This window comes from Aythya fuligula, chromosome 2, assembly GCF_009819795.1.
Source record: "Aythya fuligula isolate bAytFul2 chromosome 2, bAytFul2.pri, whole genome shotgun sequence".
Lineage (NCBI taxonomy): Eukaryota > Metazoa > Chordata > Aves > Anseriformes > Anatidae > Aythya > Aythya fuligula.
The window spans coordinates 105,482,533-105,502,586 of NC_045560.1; the positions used below are offsets into that span (position 1 = coordinate 105,482,533).

The 20,054-nt window shown below is 38.1% G+C and overlaps 1 protein-coding gene across 7 annotated transcripts in view; it reads left to right on the forward strand.

Moving 5' to 3' along the window:
- PIEZO2 (piezo type mechanosensitive ion channel component 2) overlaps nt 1-20,054 on the forward strand; it is a 347,735-nt gene that overhangs the window by 141,494 nt on the left and 186,187 nt on the right. For all 7 annotated transcript variants that reach the window (XM_032182550.1, XM_032182552.1, XM_032182554.1 and 4 more), the window contains one exon: nt 9,562-9,687. In XM_032182550.1, coding sequence (XP_032038441.1) covers nt 9,562-9,687 — 126 coding nt within the window. The remainder of the gene's footprint in view (nt 1-9,561; nt 9,688-20,054) is intronic.

Genomic DNA, 20,054 nt, shown 5'->3' on the forward strand with positions numbered 1-20,054 from the left:
ATTCAGGAAGGGGGACTGACCCGTATTCTATTAGCACCTATTTAGTGCTTATAAACTTTCATCAGTGTATATGTTTAAATGTGTGTATCTATGGTTGGCGCTTGTGGACCAAGTGGCAAATACTCATTCTGAACTCAGTGACGACATTTTTCTGATGATGAGCTGAAACCAACCCTAGTTTTTATCACCATTGAGACTCTGGCAGACAACAGCTTCAAATCAGAGCTTTCTTTTACCTCAGTAAATAAGCTGTGGTATCTTGAGGTGCTTAAAACAGAGCTGACCAAATGTGGGATTTTCTGGGGAAATTATGACATTTTGATTTTTTGTTGTTGTGGATCATGTGACCTCCAACATCCTGATTTTTCTATAGTACAGAAATTTTAACTTCCCACTCCCGAGTGACTCCGATCTACATACACTGTAGATGATGTTGACAGACTCCTGTTTGGAGCATGGAGCAGGACATGAGAGTCTCTGGATCCTGGTTCCAGATAGGCTCTGAGGTGAAGTTAAGGTTCCTGATGGAAAATCAAGAAGATAAGGTTCTAAAATTACTATTTGAAAGGAATTCTGTGGGACTGATCCTGTCTGTGCTGCAGAAGTTTACTGCAACCAAGCCTTTTCCCCAGAGGTCTTTAGTTTTATGTTTGTCACTTACTGATTAAAAGGTTTATTAAAAAATAAATCCTGCATATCTGTAATAGAGTATCTTTATTAAATGAAGTGTCACTAGTTCAGAAGTTAAGAGCCCATTAATATTTACCACACACTGTGTGCTATCAAAGATTATGAGAAAAATGACTTGTGCTTTGGTATTTTATCTGCTGTGAGCTGCATAAAGATGTTTTGTAAAAAAAACACTCAAGTGAAACTGTTGAGGTAGAACTGAGAGTGTAGCAGGAGTTCAGTGTGCAATGTATGGCTAAAGAGATTTTAGAATTATCCAAAACCTAACTGACTTGAGGAAATTCAATGCAAAGGTTATACTTCAACAAAGTCCCAGTGCAAAGTAATAAAATGTTCATATAAACCACCCAAACACTCAGATCTACTCTGTAGGTGACACTGTGCAGCATCCATATAATCATGAGAGAAGAATGCACGCAGCATGGGTAACAAACAGGAGGAGCTGGAAGCCATCGTGCGGCAGGCAGGCTACGACTTGGTTGTCATCACGGAGACGTGGTGGGACCAGTCTCATGACTGGAGTGCTGCAATGCCTGGCTATAAGCTCTATAGAAGGGACAGGCAGCATAGAAGGGGTGGTGGTGTGGCTCTCTATATTAGAGAGTCTTTCGAGGTTGTAGAACTCGAGGTTGGGAATGACAAGGTCACAGAATCACAGAATCACAGAATTTTCTAGGTTGGAAGAGACCTCAAGGTCATCGAGTCCAACCTCCAACCTAACGCTAACAGCCCTCCACTAAACCATATCCCTAAACTCTACATCTAAGCGTCTTTTGAAGACTTCCAGGGATGGTGACTCCACCACCTCCCTGGGCAGCCTGTTCCAGTGCCTCACAACCCTTTCAGTGAAGAAGTTCTCGAGTCCCTTTGGGTTAGGATCGGCAGGGACAACAAGGCTAGTGTCCTGGTCGGGGTCTGCTATAGACCGCCGAACCACGATGAGGAGACGGATGAGGAATTCTACAGACAGCTGACAGAGGTTGCAAAATCGTCAGGTCTTGTACTCGTGGGGGACTTCAACTTCCCTGACATATCCTGGAAGCACAACACAGCCCTGAGAAAGCAGTCTAGGAGGTTTCTGGAGAGCGTGGAAGATAGCTTCCTGACGCAGCTGGTTAGTGAACCTACCAGGGGTGGTGCCCCGCTAGACCTTCTCTTCACAAACAGAGAAGGACTGGTGGAGGACGTGATTGTCGGGAGCTGTCTTGGGCAGAGTGACCACGCAATGGTGGAGTTCACTATTCTTGGCGAGGCCAGGAAGGGGACCAGTAAAACCGCTGTATTGGACTTTCGGAGGGCTGACTTTGAGCTGCTCAGGACACTGGTTGGTGGAGTCCCTTGGGAGGCGGTTCTGAAGGGCAGAGGAGTCCAGGAAGGCTGGGCGCTCTTCAAGAGGGAAGTCTTAATGGCGCAGGAACGGTCTGTCCCCACGTGCCCAAAGACGAGCTGGCGGGGAAGAAGACCGGCCTGGCTCAACAGAGAATTGTGGCTTGATCTTAGGAGGAAAAAGAGGGTTTATAAGCTTTGGAAAAGTGGGCAGGCCACTAAGGAGGACTTTAAAGAAGCACTGAGGCTGTGCAGGGACAAAATTCGGCAGGCCAAAGCTCATCTGGAGCTCAATCTGGCTACTGCCGTTAAAGATAACAAAAAACGTTTCTATAAATACATCAACACAAAAAGGAGGACTAAGGAGAATCTCCATCCTTTACTGGATGCGGGGGGAAACTTAGTTACAAGAGATGAGGAAAAGGCGGAGGTGCTCAATGCCTTCTTTGCCTCAGTCTTTAGCGGCAATGCCGGATGTTCTCTGGATACTCAGTACCCTGAGCTGGTGGAAGGGGATGGGGAGCAGGATGTGGCCCTCATTATCCATGAAGAACTGGTTGGTGACCTGCTACGGCACTTAGATGTGCACAAGTCGATGGGGCTGGATGGGATCCACCCAAGGGTACTGAGGGAACTGGCAGAGGAGCTGGCCAAGCCACTATCCATCATTTATCAGCAGTCCTGGCTATCGGGGGAGGTCCCAATCGACTGGTGGCTAGCAAACGTGACGCCCATCTACAAGAAGGGCCGGAGGGCAGACCCGGGAAACTACAGGCCTGTCAGTTTGACCTCAGTGCCAGGAAAGCTCATGGAGCAGATCCTCCTGAGAGTCATCATGCAGCACTTGCAGGGCAAGCAGGCGATCAGGCCCAGTCAGCATGGCTTTATGAAAGGCAGGTCATGCCTGACAAACCTGATCTCCTTCTATGACAAAGTGACGCGCTGGGTGGACGAGGGAAAGGCTGTGGATGTGGTCTACCTTGACTTCAGCAAGGCTTTTGACACCATTTCCCACAGCATTCTCCTCAAGAAACTGGCTGCTCTTGGCTTGGACTGGTGCACGCTTCGTTGGGTTAGAAACTGGCTGGATAGCCGGGCCCAAAGAGTCGTGGTGAATGGAGCCAAGTCCAGTTGGAGGCCAGTCACTAGTGGCGTCCCCCAGGGCTCGGTGCTGGGGCCGGTCCTCTTTAATATCTTCATCGATGATCTGGACGAGGGCATCGAGTGCACCCTCAGTAAGTTCGCAGATGACACCAAGTTAGGTGCGTGTGTCGATCTGCTTGAGGGTAGGAAAGCTCTGCAGGAGGATCTGGATAGGCTGCACCGATGGGCTGAGGTCAACTGCATGAAGTTCAACAAGGCCAAGTGCCGGGTCCTGCACCTGGGGCGCAATAACCCCAAGCAGAGCTACAGGCTGGGAGAGGAATGGTTGGAGAGCTGCCAGGCAGAGAAGGACCTGGGAGTGATGGTAGATAGTCGGCTGAATATGAGCCAGCAGTGTGCTCAGGTGGCCAAGAAGGCCAACGGCATCCTGGCTTGTATCAGGAACAGTCTGAGCAGCAGGGCTAGGGAGGTGATCGTCCCCCTGTACTCGGCTCTGGTGAGGCCGCACCTCGAGTACTGTGTTCAGTTTTGGGCCCCTCGCTACAAGAAGGACATGGAGATGCTTGAGCGGGTTCAGAGAAGGGCGACGAAGCTGGTGAGGGGCCTGGAGAACAAGTCCTACGAGGAGCGGCTGAGGGAGCTGGGCTTGTTCAGCCTGGAGAAGAGGAGGCTCAGGGGCGACCTTATCACTCTCTATGGGTACCTCAAGGGAGGCTGTAGCGAGGTGGGGGTTGGTCTGTTCTCCCACGTGCCTGGTGACAGGACGAGGGGGAATGGGCTTAAGTTGAGCCAGGGGAGTTTTAGGTTAGATGTTAGGAAGAACTTCTTCACTGAAAGGGTTGTGAGGCACTGGAACAGGCTGCCCAGGGAAGTGGTGGAGTCACCATCCCTTGAAGTCTTCAAAAGACGTTTAGATGTAGAGCTTAGGGAAATGGTTTAGTGGGGACTGTTAGCGTTAGGTCAGAGGTTGGACTCGATGATCTTGAGGTCTCTTCCAACCTAGAAAATTCTGTGAAATTCTGTGAAATTCTGTGAAGAAATTACACTGTCTGGGTTGTAAATAGGCTTAATTTAATTTTTAGAATTAGTTATTTTTCTGCTCTATTTTTTACGTCCTGATTCTAGTACAGCGTGGAGAGTAAACTTATTGCTTCTGTATGTAGATGCATAATACTAATAACATAATCAGGATCAATCATTAGTAGTGTTATTAACAGTGTTAGAGACTCAACCAATTTTCTTGTGGCACCCCATCCAATGGATGAGAGAGAGAAAATGCTGTGTAGAATGAAATGCACCTTGCAAACAAGTTAGTAGTTAGCCGCTACAATATGATAGGCTCTTCACAACAGCTCTTGGTCTGATTATATAGTAAAAGCTAATATACATGATTTTTAAAGTGGGTGTCAGTGACAACTGACCATTCAGTATTCTGTGTCCTGTTGGCACACCCTTTTGGAAGAAGCTCTTCTGAAGTCCCATATGTACAAATAAAATAAGATATACATGTATAAATCTCTGTATATATAAACATTACAGTGCTGTTTTTCTGCATTGGAAATGTGACCAGCAGGCTCCACTTTTACATACAATTGTGGTGTAGGCAGTGAAGAGCTGTGTTTGTTGATGGCTGGGCACAGTTTGTTGTCCCAGCTGGGCACATTCAAATAGTTGCACTGAGCTTGCATGCCTGTGGCTGGGGGGGACATGCCATCACTAATAGAGCTTTTGGCTGCATTACTTTTGAAAAATATAAAAATAGATTCCTTTGCCACGTTTGAAAGCTTTTGGCCCTCTTTAATCCAGTTCAGTGTTGCAGTTGGGCTTGCTAGAAGGAGGATAATGAAGGCTTTGCATCCTGACCACATTTTTGCTGGGTTGATCGGAGGGGAGAAGGCCCTGGAGCCTTCTGGAAGGACCAAGAGGCTATGCAGCCACCCCGTGTGTTTCTGAAGCACACCAGGGTGTGTTTCTAAAGCCATGTGCCAGGTTTTGATCCCACTGGGTACCGTTAGGAATGACACACTGCACCTGAAAGCAAAACTACTTTTTTCTAATCCTTCAGGCCAGTTCTGAGGCAAATTCTGCTCTTTCTTTTCCATCCACTGCAGTTTGTTGAAGCTGGTGGCACCATGCAGTGTGGGTAAAATCAGAACCCATCCATAAAGGTACAAATCCAGGTATTTTGTGAGAAGATTCTTTCTAGATCAGTCTTGATGAACATATACGAGCCTATACATCTAAGACAGAAGGGAATCAATCAGTGTTGCATTTTGATTTCCAGTGTGGGCTGAGGTGTTATTCCCTTTTATCGCCATCTCAGTCCTGTACACATACAGTTAATTTTTTCTTTGTGTGATTTCAAACTAAGTTTCCAGTAGAAAGAAAAAAATACGTAAGTAAAAATGCAGTCAAATGGGTTTATCCAAACTCTACTATAAATTGAAACTTATCCTTTGTCCAAATCTGTCACTTCTTCCTTGGCATGTATTACAGATCCAGTAATTCACTGACATTTCTAACAAACACTTCCATTTCTCCCAAGTTGTTGATGTCTCTCCAAAACTTTTGAAATCAGGGGCATAGTATTTCTAACTCTTCTCCAAATTCTTGTAGTATCTAGTTTCTTCTGGCACAGCTGAATACTGTACATGCAAAGGTCGGCTGCTCAGTAGGATCTGATGGTGGTCCTGTCCCACTGATAGCCACAAAGAAAACAGCTCTTTAAGAATGCTGTAATGTGCACTGAGCATGTCTAGTTGCCCTCCAGTAGTGTATTTCCTCTGCCATATTTACCAGCACACTGAGACTTCATTTATCACAAGAGTTACTGATCCTTTGAAATATTATCTTGGTACAGAAGATGGTTTGCCAGCATTTCAATAAGTGTTTTGTCAACATTTTTTGACAGTTCCTAAAACGATGACAATTGCACAAGTTTGGTCTTTGTTAAAGAAACGCTTTGTTCGATCTACAGTTCAAACATTTTTGTTTTCAAGCTTTTAAGAATGAATTCTAAAGTTGAGGGTGTTTTTTTGGAGAGCTATGGCATTTGGAATATTGAAAGATGGATCCAAGATTTTTAATAGTTTATTTCTTTGTATGGAAACAGTTTGGGAAATTAATGTGCATTGGCTAATTGTATTGCAGTTTGTTTTACTTTAGAGGCTGACTGAAACAATTTTGTTAAACATTCCAATTATAATTTGATGTGAAAAATTCATTGCTTAGTTGAGCACTATTGAACTGTTAACTCCCAAGCTCTGGGGAGAGTTTGTGACCCAAAACTTCAGAAATTCCAGTCTCTTTTTAAAAATCTCAAAGATTTAACAGAACTGTTGAGTACATGGCATCTGTATTGTCAAAATGTTTGTCTTCAACTTTAAAATACATTTTAAAAATGTATATTCAGAGTATGCAGCTCTCTCATAATATCATGAGTCTGGGATCTGGTAATGCAGGGAAAAAATACCAAATAATAAGACTTGCCAAAAAATTGTAAAAGTCCTTGCAGTCCTTGTATTTCATTACATATGGCATCACATTTAACAACTGATTCAGTAACATGTAGTTTGTCATATATTCACTCTTGTGATTTTGAAAATATGAATTATTTATGCTTTCATAGTGCTTAGAAGTTCTTGTCCTAAGCCAGGACACTAGGCCAGCTTCAGTACAAGTAAAGCAAAAAAGACCTCTGACCAAAAACAAAACAAAACAAACAAAAAAACCTACTTCATGTTTTATAATGTCTTGTGTCTGTACAGACTCTGATGGCTGACCAGTACTGAGCTATGTACAGTTTGACTACCAAAGTCATACAAAGTTTTTAAATAGTGAATGTAGCTTCTTTTTCAGATTGCAAAATTTCATACATTGCTCATTCCATCTGCCATTTTGTTTGAATTCTTCAATGTCTTGGTTAAAAAAAGAGAGAGAGAGAGAAAAAAAAAAAAAAAAAAGGAAGTTCATTACAGGCATTAGTATTTGAAAGTTGCACTGTTAAGATAGTGATCATGTAACAAAAGTTTTGAGTATTATGTTTCTCTAAAATCACTAAATCATATTTATCTGATTCTTTGCATTATAAACTATGATTTGGGCCATCAATTATATCTTTGAAATGTGATGGTTTCACACCAATGAACAGCCAAACTCCAACACACCGCTCTTTCACTTCTGCTCTCAAAGGAACAGGGAGAGAAAGTATGATGGAAAAAGGACTCAAGGGTTAAGGGCATGGAAATCACTCACCATTATCGTCACAGGCAAAACAGACTCAGAGTAGGAAGATTAATATAATTTATTACTTATCACTAGCAGACTAGAACAGTGAGAAACTAAAAGCAAACTGAAACCACTTTCCCCCTAAACAGCCCTCTTCCTCCTCCTCCCCCCCCCCCCAAGCAGCTGAAACTGGTCCTTATCAAACATGAGACACCTGCTGGACTCTTCTCATAGAGGCCACTCCTGCAGCCCCCTAGTCCTTAAACCTTGCCATGTAAGCCCAACCCAATATAAAGCAGAAAGCTAATTTACTGGATAAATAGGAACCACGCCTAATTTCTTTGAAACTTACCTGTAGAGTATGTAGACTTAATTAAGATATATTGCTTTGATCCTCAATGTTTTACCCATCATTTTGCAAGCCTAGGAATAAGGAAGAGATTTCTATTACAGAAAGCTTTTTTTATTTTCTTTTTTCTTTTTTTTTTTTTTCTTTTTTCTTTTTTTCTCTATCTGAAATAGACATGATATAAAAATCCACAAAACCAATACGATCTAAATATGATCTAGCTATCAGATCAAGGACACTCCTCTGAGCTACTGGCATCATCAAAGGGAAAACAAACAAACAAACAAACAAAAAACAAACAAACAAACAAAAAAACACACAGAGGGGATTTTATCATGTTTAAAAGAAGTGAAAAGTTGGGTATTTAAAGCATCCTGCATATGAAATTTCTAGATATTCTGGTTAAGATCATACTGTATACTAGGCAGATGTGGTAAGTGATAATCAGTTCTCAAAGAATTTTAGATTTCATTTTACAAAGAGTACTGACTGGTGAGTTGCTTTGTGCATGCATTGAGCTAGTGACCAAAATCTTCTTAAGTGAGTGCATTTCCCTAGTGCTGTCTTAAGTCTCTATTTCAGTGCCTTTGCATCTTTTCTTACAGTGCAAGTGGTTATAAACCACTTACCAAATTTCAAAAGGACTTCTGTGAAAGATAGACTCTGCCCATCAGGAAGAACACATTCCCCTTAGTGGGATCTTTAGCCTAAACTAATGGGACAGTTGACTCCCTGTCATGAGCTTTTGGATGCATTTGCTCAGTAATCCAATCTGAGCCAGAGCACAGAGTCTTGGTCATCATGTTCTTTCTAGAAGTTGCTTACAATGGATCCACACAGAGTACGAATGAAAGAAACAGGATGCATGTAGGGTGAACCTTTTCAGAGTATACTCTGCTAGTTCTGCCCTCCACAGTCTTGGTTTTATTTATATCCTTATGTAAGAATTGCAGCAATTTATTTTTTTTAATCTGTACATTAAAAAATTGACCTTCAAATACACAAAGTGGATAGTATAAAATACTTAAGAAATAGAAATTTTATTGTAAATAGATCAAGTAGGGTGATAGGTAGTATAGTCTTTCATCAGCAACAAAACCTATTGTTAAAGTTGCATATTTTCTGAAATACTAATGGTTCATCCCTTGCAAATCTGGCTGCCTGTGATAAAGTTGAGTGTATCCTAGAGGATTTATATGGCATTTTGTAAGTCTCCATCAAACATTTGCTATTCACTTTTGGCTATATATATCTAGTAAATCATAGAGGAACTAAGACCAAGTGTATCTGGCACAGTCTTCTTCAGTGTGTACTGAAAATTCTTTTCAAAAAACTACTACAGGAAGAGAAAGAGGGCAGTCTGCACAAAGCAAAGCATTCCTTTGAAAGCATGTCTGTATTTCTGAGCCAAACTGAGGATCTTCTGTTGTTATACCTCCTCCAATTTAATTTGTTTTGGAAAGTATAATTAGGTTAACAGGTTTTTATTTTCCCCAAGATTGGAAGTATCAACCATACCTTGTATCAGGTAACATGGTGATAAGAATAATTATGTTATTTGTTATATAAAATTGCTATCTGGGGACTCAAGAAAATTTTTTTTTAATTTTTTTTAATCCAAAAGTAAAAAAGAAATATCAGTAACAACAATCAGTAGGTTTTGTAATTAAAGAGTACTCAAAGATACCTTAATTTAAGTATGATTTTTTCTATGGCATTGCTTGTTAAGAGTCAATCAAGAATAATGAGGATCTGACTTGCAAAAATATCAATGGTCAGAATATTTTTATTGTTTTTATTATTTTTAAATTTTAAAAGCTATTAAGAAATTCACCAACTGCATGTATGTATATTTTGTCTTCCAGGGCATACAGGACGATTATTAAAATCTCTGTGTTTCACCAGTCTATCATTTCTGCTGCTGCACATCATCTTTCAGATTACAATAAACAGTCTTGAAGCTGGAAAAACTATTGAACCTGGTTTTAACTGTGAGTAAAACCTTTTAGCTTTTATTAGTATTGTAAGTGTGCAGATGCTTTAGTGGTTTGAAAGGTGAAGGGTTGATGGGAAGGCACTTACCACTGTGCTCTTATGGGTTTTCAGCTTTCTTCTTCTTTCCCAGCTTGTTGCCTTAAGAACTGCTGTTACTAGGGCAAGAAGTCTAGATGGGTTTAGCAAAACAGAACAGTGTTAACTCATTTGTTCCCACTCATATGTTTCTCAGTATGTTCTCTTTGGGTTTAGCAATGGTTGTTGTGTATCTTCATCCTTAGGCTTTCTCAAAATTCCCTCAGAACTGGAGGTGGTATACGGTTATTAATTAATAATTCACTGAACTAAGAAAAAAATGAGATATACTAATAAAAATGTCTCTAAGCATGTATTATTCCTCTGTCTGATGGAACTCTGTTAAGATGTTTTTTTAATTAAAAGTTAATTTTTGACCTCAAGATTTATATTTTTAAACAGTATTTGTCTCTTTCTTGCCTGTGTCATATAGGAAGAAGGATTTTCAGGTTTTATTTATATATAAACACTACTTACAAATATATTGCATGACATTTTATATCGTCCTCTCTCAGGAAATGTTCTTCAATAATTCAGAAGCAAATATTCTTTATTGTGCAGAAGTTAATTAAAATATCTATCCAGTGATTTGGATATGTAACCTCCAGGTAGAAGCTATTTGTACTTGTCTTACAATGATTATGTTTAACATTTAAAACTGTCAGCTTGCCCTTGATAAATGTCTATTTAATTTATCACAGAGCATGCTGCTGCCGCTTGAATAAACAGTTACACTACAATTAAACACAAGAAACCTTATATGAAGCAAAGCATTTAACTTAAAGCAACAAAATCCTAAGGAAACTTGGAGCACACATTATAATTTCACCTTTAACTCAAACCATTTCTTGAAGTAAAAGACATAATTGTGTTTATGAAATATCGGTCTTAACTGAAATGTCTTAGGCTTTGCCAGTTCAAGTCAGACCTTCAAAAGTGTATTTTTTTTTTCCATAAATGTTTATTATTACCGATCGTGAGAACTGCAAGAGTTGATTTCCTATAACTAATACTCTTGTGATTAATAATACATTATTTTTACTTAGATTATAGCACTTGTATCATTGTTAGACACCATTTGAAGGGTAGAGAGTTCCTAACCATCCAAGACAGAGAAGAAACCATGTAGTGTTTTCTTCCTCCTGTGGTGGAAATTGGGATCTACAGTGGAAAACAATTTTAGAAAGTTAACTTCATTCTGAAGAATACACTCCTGAAGAAAAGGAGGAGACATACCTTGTCTATCTGTAATTAACATCTCTAAATTCAGTATCTTCTATTCTAGCTGCTATTAATAATAATTTCTTTACAAATGGCCTTATAGGATAATGGGTGTGAATGTAGTAGTAAATTAAATGTGCCTCAGGCTGCTCTCTGACACTGAGACCAGTTCACATGAATGACCCACATCCTCACTATTAATCTCTCTTTGCCTCCTGGGCACAGAGAGTGTGTTTAAGTTACCTGTTGGGAACAGTATTTGCCCCATGTGAACTCCCAGACTATGCTTGACTTTTTGGGAGAAAAGTGGGCCAACAAAAGTAGCTCCACAGATTGTTCTAACAGTCAAGCAAGCCAAGCCATAAATAAATAAATAAAAATCAGTTGTTGAATTTCAAAGCCAGAGTAAACTTGGCACCATTTGGTTCACTGGTATGGCAACAGTTGATCAACTTCAGGTAAAGTTAATGAAGAAGGGAAAATGATGCTGGCATTATGGATGCTGGACCAGCAAGGTGCAGAAGAAGTTAAAAAAGGTAAAAAGTCCACTGAGGATCAAAGAGACAAAAAATACCAAATCCTTGCTTAGACTAGTTGAAACATAAAGTATTGTCATTAAATGGCATCAGAGAATATGTGGTACTATGTAAGTGAGGAGAAGTCAGAATTCCTACTCCAGAAAGTACTTTGGTAGTACTTCTGCTTGTAATTATTTGGTGACAAAGCCCTACTGCATTTCCTGTTCCCCAGCTATATGAATAATGCTTTGCAAAATTGACTACAGCAGTGTGCTAAGCCATAGCTGGAGAAATGACAGCACTGTGCCTGTAGCATCTGCACAGTGTTATGATCTCTGCCTGTTAGAGTTAGCTGTTAATGTTTATTCAACTCTTGTCACTCAGTAAGAAGCACAGAAGTGTAGACAAGAAGACTGGAGTTATCCAGACTGGGATCAGCTATTAATGAAACAGTTTTTACAGCTGTTTATCTTATTATTAGGTCCTGTATGCCTGACTGGAAATATTCTACAGTCTCTTCTGATGCTTATCATTAGGGACTTTTTCCCCCTTAATCAAAATACCTTGTCTTGCTCCTTCAATATACTGTAGAAATGGAGAAAACATTTCCATTTCTCTTTTTGGTTACTGCTTGAAGTAACTGGCTGCCGTCATGTCTGTCACATATACTCCTTTCATTCTTTCCTCTTAATAGATCTTCAGTCCCTCCAAAATTTCTTCATGGGCCATGTTTAATTATTGGTCTAATTATTCAATATTAATATTCAATAATAATCACTTATTAATAATAATTAATTAGAAATAATAATTAATATTAATGATTATTAATAATAATTTTAATATTGGTCTAATTGTTTAATTATTGGTTTAATTATTTTTGTGTTCTCCAAGTTGTCAAGTGGTCCACATACTTCTTTGAAGTTCAGTGCCCAATGTAAGGCAGTAATTCAGCTGAGATTTTTTTTTTTAATATATTCTGAATATAACAATTACCTATATGTCTACAAGTGACAATACCTGTGTGTGTGTTACTATATGGTACTTTTTTTTTTTTTTTTTCCCAACAGTAGCATCATCTCCTGCTTTGTTTGTGATTCACTATAACCTACAAATACTTTTCTGCAGAGCACCTAATGTGTTTTTTTTTCCTAAACCCATATTTATGTAGGTGAGTACACCTACATTGTAACAGAAATTTGTGCTTGCCCAGTTTCTTCCAGAATGTTTTCAAGACTGTTGAATTCTGTCTCCCAGTTAGTTCATGGCCCCATGTGAAGGGGCGCCACCTGCAAATAATATCGTGAGGGATTTTTGATATACTGGATATATTTTGGATATATATTAGATTTTTTTCTTTAAATTTAATCTTTGTTTTGATTTTGCTGGAACTGATTTCTCCCTGAGTTTGAATAAATTACACCACACTTTGCCCTTGTGGAAATTAAGTGAGAGTAGGTAGTGCAAAAGTGGACCAGGACTTTTGTTGCAGTAAAAGGGCAATACTTTGAGGAAGGGGAAAAGCTGTAATAGCAAAAAGAAAGAAAGATAAAAATAAACATGAAAAACAACAAACCCACCTTGTAATTATTTTGATTTGTGTTTGAATGCTCCAAGGATGAAGTACGTGAATTTTCCATGTCACTACAGTGAATCTTCTCTCCGCTACTTTACTCCTTCAGGAAAATTAAAGCTAATTCTATGACTCCATCATTTTCACATCAGAAATGAATGAATTAATGTTTTTATTTGATTCTGTGTTTTCTTTAAAATTTGTTGCATTGTGTAGTTAATCATCTTATTTCTGCCAGTTTAAGAAATAGATGAGAGAAGGGTATACCTTTATTTTCAAATTCTGAAGGTCACTTTGGGTATATTTAAATGCCAGCTTCTGAATCAAAAGATCATTTCTGTTTTCAGTTTTTCTTTTCACACTGCTGTATTATGTCTTCTGAAAATATTTTCATTTTAGTAATAGGAACACTTGAAAAATGTTTAAATTGATTCTTACCTCTTAAACCTTATACAGTTTTAGTTTCATTTTGGAAATTAAAGACATTTATTGAATATCCCTTTAATAATCTTTTACATGTACATCTAGAAGCAGATTAATTTAGGCCATCTGCAAAAGCAAAGCAGAAAGTAGAATTTTTGACTGATTTTTAATTACTCTGCTCTTATGCTGAATTTATTCAAAATCAGCTGGTAGCATTTAAAAAAGCAAGTCTTTGAATGTTTAGCTTCTTCAGATTTTTATTTTCCATCCCTTTCCTCTTTTAGAGGTCATACCTTTCCTTCTCTTTCAGGATGGCTACAAAAATGCCATATCATTTTCTAAGCAAGATAGATATATGCTGGTGGGTTGATAGAGGTATTTAAAACATATAGCCAACAGAGGGTTTTTGTTTCTTTCAACCTTGATAGTATTGCCTAGCATGAGTAAAATCTTGCTGCTAGAACTTGTCGTTTGGCTTAATAAAAAATTTCTGGTTAGCCACAGCTGTGTTGTATGGAACTAATATAACCAGATAGTTCATTTTTTAAATCAGAGTTCATATAGGGAGGGAAAAAGACAAATACAGCAAGTGTGAGTTGTGTTGATCTTCTTAAGCTATCAAGACCTAGGTAATCAGTCTTGTTATGCTGATGATATTTTCATATAACACAATCGGATTTTGAGATGTAGTAGTATTCGTGCGGTAATACAATTTTATTATTAAATTTGTACTTCTGATGAAATAAAATTCTGTTTATTAGATTAAACAATGCCCTTTGCATATGGAATCTGTGAGACAGGCAATTGCAAATTTGATCAAAAGGTAATATGGAGGCAATAAACGTAGAGGTAACATAGAGACAATAAGTTCTTCAGTATGCTTGCTGTAGTTCTTTGTTAAGAATAATTTTAAACATGTTTTTGAAATGACGTTTCCATCAGCAAGAGCAATGTTTTCCATGATGTTCATTTTAAACTTTACTTTCAGTAAATCAGGAAAATACTCCTCACTGTACTACTCCTCTGTAAGTGTGTCCTATTTTTTTGTTTAGTAATCTGTAAAAATATTCCAATTTATTTTTCTCTTAGTAGTAGTGGTATGTACCCATTTTTTATTTTGTGATGACTGTACCATCTCCTGGTGTTGAAGTCTACACCCAGATCTATTGAAAACCGTATCCTTTCACAACAATATTTTATTCATTAAGAAATACAATTAAGATTATTTTTTTCTTTCAGCTGTATTTTTAATCAGCTATTTACTGATTTGTGAATACACTGGTTTGTGTTCAATGTTTGCTGGAATATCAAAATTGACATTTATGGTACTTCTGGATATTTTTCTTGTACCTCAAATAATAGAACTAATGGGTCTGTAATTAATCCTTAGAAATCTTTCTAAAGATTTCTGTGAAATTCTGCATTTATTTACTGTGTATTGCTTGGATGCTTAATTTACAAAATGGTTATATGAAGAAAAAAGGGAGAATAGACTTAAATCACCAAGTTGCCTAGATAGCTTCTCTATTAGATCATGGGAACTAAATTCAGATATTTCTCTGCCCCCAGTATGCCGTGTTGAATGTCAAACAAATGCATGCCACCATTGTGGAATCATAATAACTTTCTGCTTTAGATAAATTTGAAATGATTTCTTGGCTGAAAGACCGTCCTGTGTTTGCTTTACTACCAGCATGTCCCTGGGGCTTTGGGTTATATTAGGAAGCAGAAATATCCAGTACAAACAAATTAGGATTCTCCATTTATTGAAACCTCAGACTCGGGACTACAGTTGACCTTTCATTGGAATGAGTACCAGGTACTTTTCCCTCTGTACCTAGTCATATTTAATGTCTTTTATATCCTCCCAAGTATTCTTTCAAGGTTGTGCTGGTTTTGAAAAGTACTGTATTGTAAAAACCAGCATATTTCTAAGTGCATTTATTAATTAATTGGAAATAAACACAGTATTTCTACTTATAGAGGGGCAAAGAATTAAGAAATTGCATTCAGAATTTCCTGCTTCTATGGCGACGGTGTGTGGCAGATGCATGCAGGACTTTCAAATACCGTGACTTACTGGTTGAACACCTGCCTAGAGTATGAACATATATTTCATGGACTCCTGTCAGCTCTTTGGACATATAATTTCACGCAGGGCTGCCTTCAAGTATTTTGAAAATACTGAAAATTTGAAATATTCCAAGAAACTAATATTCTGATAATGTCCTCATATTAGCAACTATCCCTGTAAATTATGAGTTTAAAAGCAATGACTGTATGAGTATAAAAGTAATAACCATTTATCCAAATCTCCACTGAGAGACAGAAAATTATTCAGAGATTAGCACAAGTAATGCAAGCATGCATTGTCTGTAGTGAGTTCATAGCTGATTAAGATGCTGTCAAACCTGCTTTGCATGGCAAGTACTCCTGAAACTTAAGACATGACAGAAAGGTGGGAGAATGACATTAAGAATAAAAAAGTTAGTATAGTTCCTGTAATTCCCTGGTTGTTTGTTGTTGTGCATAAAAATAAGCAGTGTCTGAGTCATGAAATGTGTAAAAAGGGATCTGTCTGTGGAATCAAGGAGAACTCATGACTAAAAAGGATGCCTAGCTGTGAAAACTGCTATAATTTTATGTTGGTACAAATACATTATATATACAAGATCCTAGAAAGGCATGTGGTTGTACATTATTACCAATGACCATTTCTGATTGTCATTTCATTTTTTCCAAAATTCAATAATATATAACATCATGTAGATCATGTGGATCACATCCTCTGATAAGCCCCTGATCAAGGAAAGGTTTTAATGTGAGTTTTTTGCCTGACAAATAAAGAAAAAGCAACAATAGTTTATTCTCCACATGAAAGTTAATTTTACTTTAATCCACTACACGCTGAATGTCATCATTGCTTCAACACTTCCAGTGTAACTTTATGCAGCTAGGAAATTTATGACTGAGGAAACAGAAGCTTCTGTAATTGCTTCTTAGGCATGTATGATAAGTCTTGCTTAATTTCCTGCTGGGCATTATGCATAACAGTTCAGAAAGTTAGTTTTCATTGTACTTATGGAGTCTTTAGTTCTAGACTCACATGCTTCCATGTGAAAATCCAGCAACATTCTAAATATTCTTTTTAAGCATTGACATACAAAACCTTCTGCATAATATATAATCATGCTGGAATTAAGTTAGTATACTTGTGTTCTTTCATTTAAGATGCTTTCATTTAAGATTATTATCAAAGAAAAAGAAATCATGTGTTCCAGGTTGCATACAAACTCACTATTTTCCTGACATGAAACTATTCACCATGAACATGACATGAATGGCAAAAAGCTGTTGTTTTTGTTTGGTTTTGATTTTTTTTGTTGTTAAAAACTGACTTCAGGATGCATTCTTGAGTTTGTAATTCTTCTCTTTGTGTTCATAATTCAGTGAAAAAAGGAATTACGCTGTGTGCTTTGAGGGTATTTGTTGCAGCACAGTACATTTTCTAAGTCCAGTACTGTATTTTGTAATCTACATCAAATTTCTGTGATAATTTACATTGTGACATATGTCAGTACAGCAATATAAATATCAGACATTTTCAGAGCAAGATAAAACTAAAAATGCAATACAGATTGAAACTTTGGCTAAATTTTGATGAAATGTTTGAAGTGAAGCGGAAAGTTGTCTGACACTGAGTGGCAGTGAAAGGGGTCACCTCAGACTCAGTGTTTTTGACAACCAGGTAGGCACTGGAGATAAGAGTTGGGAAGCCACTGGGTGCAGACTACAGCCTGTTTCTGAAGCTAGCGGTCTTCCAAAGATGTTCTGTTGCTACACCAGAGGAAACACAAAGAAAATTTCTTTGCCATGTCTGATCTGTAGCTAGGATGAGTACACCAGACTGCAGGCATGTAAAAGAAAGGTGACCATCACTGTCACCTTGTTTTGGGGGCTGCAGGTAGGAGGACAGAGTAGCTGTTGTCTGTCTCCCTCTGCCTGCTTAAGGACTGGAGCAGAAGTAGCAAGTGGGAAGAACAAATGAAGGCCAGCTGTGCAGGAAAAGGCACTTGATAAATCTTGAATAGTAGAGAGGACAGCAGGATGTGTGTGTGGAGGAGAGTAGTTCTTTTGTTGATTTATGCTCTTGGTAAATTAAGAAACAAAGATGTAAAAACAACAACAACAACAACAAAAATTTTACATTTCTGTAAGTAGCTATTTTATTGTTTTCCTTCTAGTTATATTCTTGATCCTCCTATGAAAATCTTACCAGACATTATGCAATATCAACTACTTTTATGTCACAAATTACTAGAAAGTCTGCTTTCCATATTCTGAAAAGTTTTTAAAAGACCAGCAAGGTCAGAAACAGGTTTCTCATGCAACCAGTTACAGGTCTGTGTGTACCGTTACAGGGACAAACCTCACACACCAGCAGTACTGTTTCAGTGTTTTTTTCTGGCTCATCTACAGTGTTTTGTTGTAGCAGTATGGGGTATGTAAGGATCAACACTGGTGCTTTAGCAACTAGCTTCTCTGTTCTGGTGTAGAGCATTATGTTGAAAAGTTCTCTTGCTGAGCATTCAAATCACTGTAACATAAATATTTAGTGGGGAGTCTTAGGGGAGTTACTGTGCAGAAATAGGAAACTATATATATGTGTGTTGAACACTGTTTAGAAAAATGCTTTCCACTGAAAAAAAATATTTCACTTTAATTCCGAGGATTTATCTTGTGTTAGATTGTTTACATCTTTATGTATCGCTCTTCATCATGTAATCATTTTGAGTATTCCTAGAAAACCCAATTTGCTAGCGTGGTGCTGTGAGGCTTTGTATGTACCCACCCTGTAAGTCTGAGCCAGTTTTTATCCCTGGGACCAAGCCCTTTGGCTTGAGCCTGCCATGCCTCTGCATGCTTTGTGTCAGCAGCGTGCTCTGGGTCTCAGCTGGGAAGTGAGCAGCAAAAGTGAGTTGAGTTGACAACTGCTAACCAGAGCAGCTCTGCCATGGCTGGGTCCCTAGCTAAAAGGCGAGCCATCCTGCCTGGGGGTGGCAGCCATCTGAGATGCAGCCTGGGGACTGCTCAGGGCAAAAGGCAGATCTTAACCCAAAGTTAAGGTAGAGTAGAAAGAACTGGGTTTACTTAGCTGTTCAATGGAATCTGCAACGTGAGAAAAAATCACCCCGTGAAACAAAGCAAAAGGCGTTGTTCACATAAATATGGCTTGGAGCCATTTGGGGAAAAAAAATATTTTCTTCACAGACTTGGACTTGAAATGCTTTGGTGGGCTCTCCTGTGTCAGTGTGTTAGAACACAGCCCTGAGTCTGGGTAAAATTATGTCTGAACTTTCCACGTTTTGAGTCCACTTCTGAATGGAAAAGGCCTTAAAATTCCCATCAATTTCTGCCACACACACATATATATATATATATATGTTTGTGTGTGTGTGTGTGTGTGTGTGTGTATACATATGTCTGAATCAATAACCACACAGTGTGCAAGAAGGCCCTGTACGTTACAACTTTTGTGTAAACAACATGCAGCTCTTCTGTCATGCTTATATTAACACAGGGCAAAATAAATAAGTAAAAGTCCTTTGCAGTCACCAAAGAAGGAAAAATACCTTTCATATCTTTGGAAGGAAGAGAACTCATTTAGAAGGTTGGATTTGATTTCAATCTTAAACAAGATTAATCTTAATCTTAATTAAGATTAATCTTAATCTTGTTTAAACATCTTAATCTTGTTTAATCTAATCTTAAACCCTTTTGTTTCATTACAAGTCTAGCATTTTCCTGATATCTGTACATGTAGCATTGTACCATTTCCATCCACATATACTGTGTTTACTGCTGAATTTTATCATACCAAATTCTTTTAGGATTTTGTTTAAAGGAATTAATAAACTGAATTTTAGAGATGTTATACTCATCATCTAGAGTACAAACAGTATGATTTTCAATGGTGAAAAAAAATCAGTGAAAGAAAGTAAATGAAAAATATTTCATGACAACACCATAATTTTATTTTTACGTCTAGAAAAAAAAGAAAGGATACAATACCTTTCAAAGTTCAGTGACTGGAGAATGAACTTGATTTCTAAATATTATCAGTGATACCAAATTATTCGTAAACTCCAGCTAGTGGTTGATGAGAGCTTTCTCAAGCTTTGTGGGGTTTAGTATCATCAATCCATTACTGTACTCATTAGAAGAGTAAAAGGTTATTCATAATAAAAACAGAACTTCAGCCCTGAAGGATATTGGTAGCAATGTAACTTAGTGTACATTAATAAATCGAAAGTCCTACCAGTTATTTCTATTATGCATAGAGTCATACATTTCAAAAGAGGACAGCCAGCCCCCAATGTAAACGCCATAGAACTGTTAACATGCATTTTTGGTTCATGAATCACTTCACCTATAAAGTCATTATGGCCAAGAAACTTCACATAGCCTGACCGTTTTTTTTTTATTATTATTATTTTTTTTTTATGGGTCTTTTTGGCGTAGAAATTCAGAATACTGAAATATAAGAGGATGATTT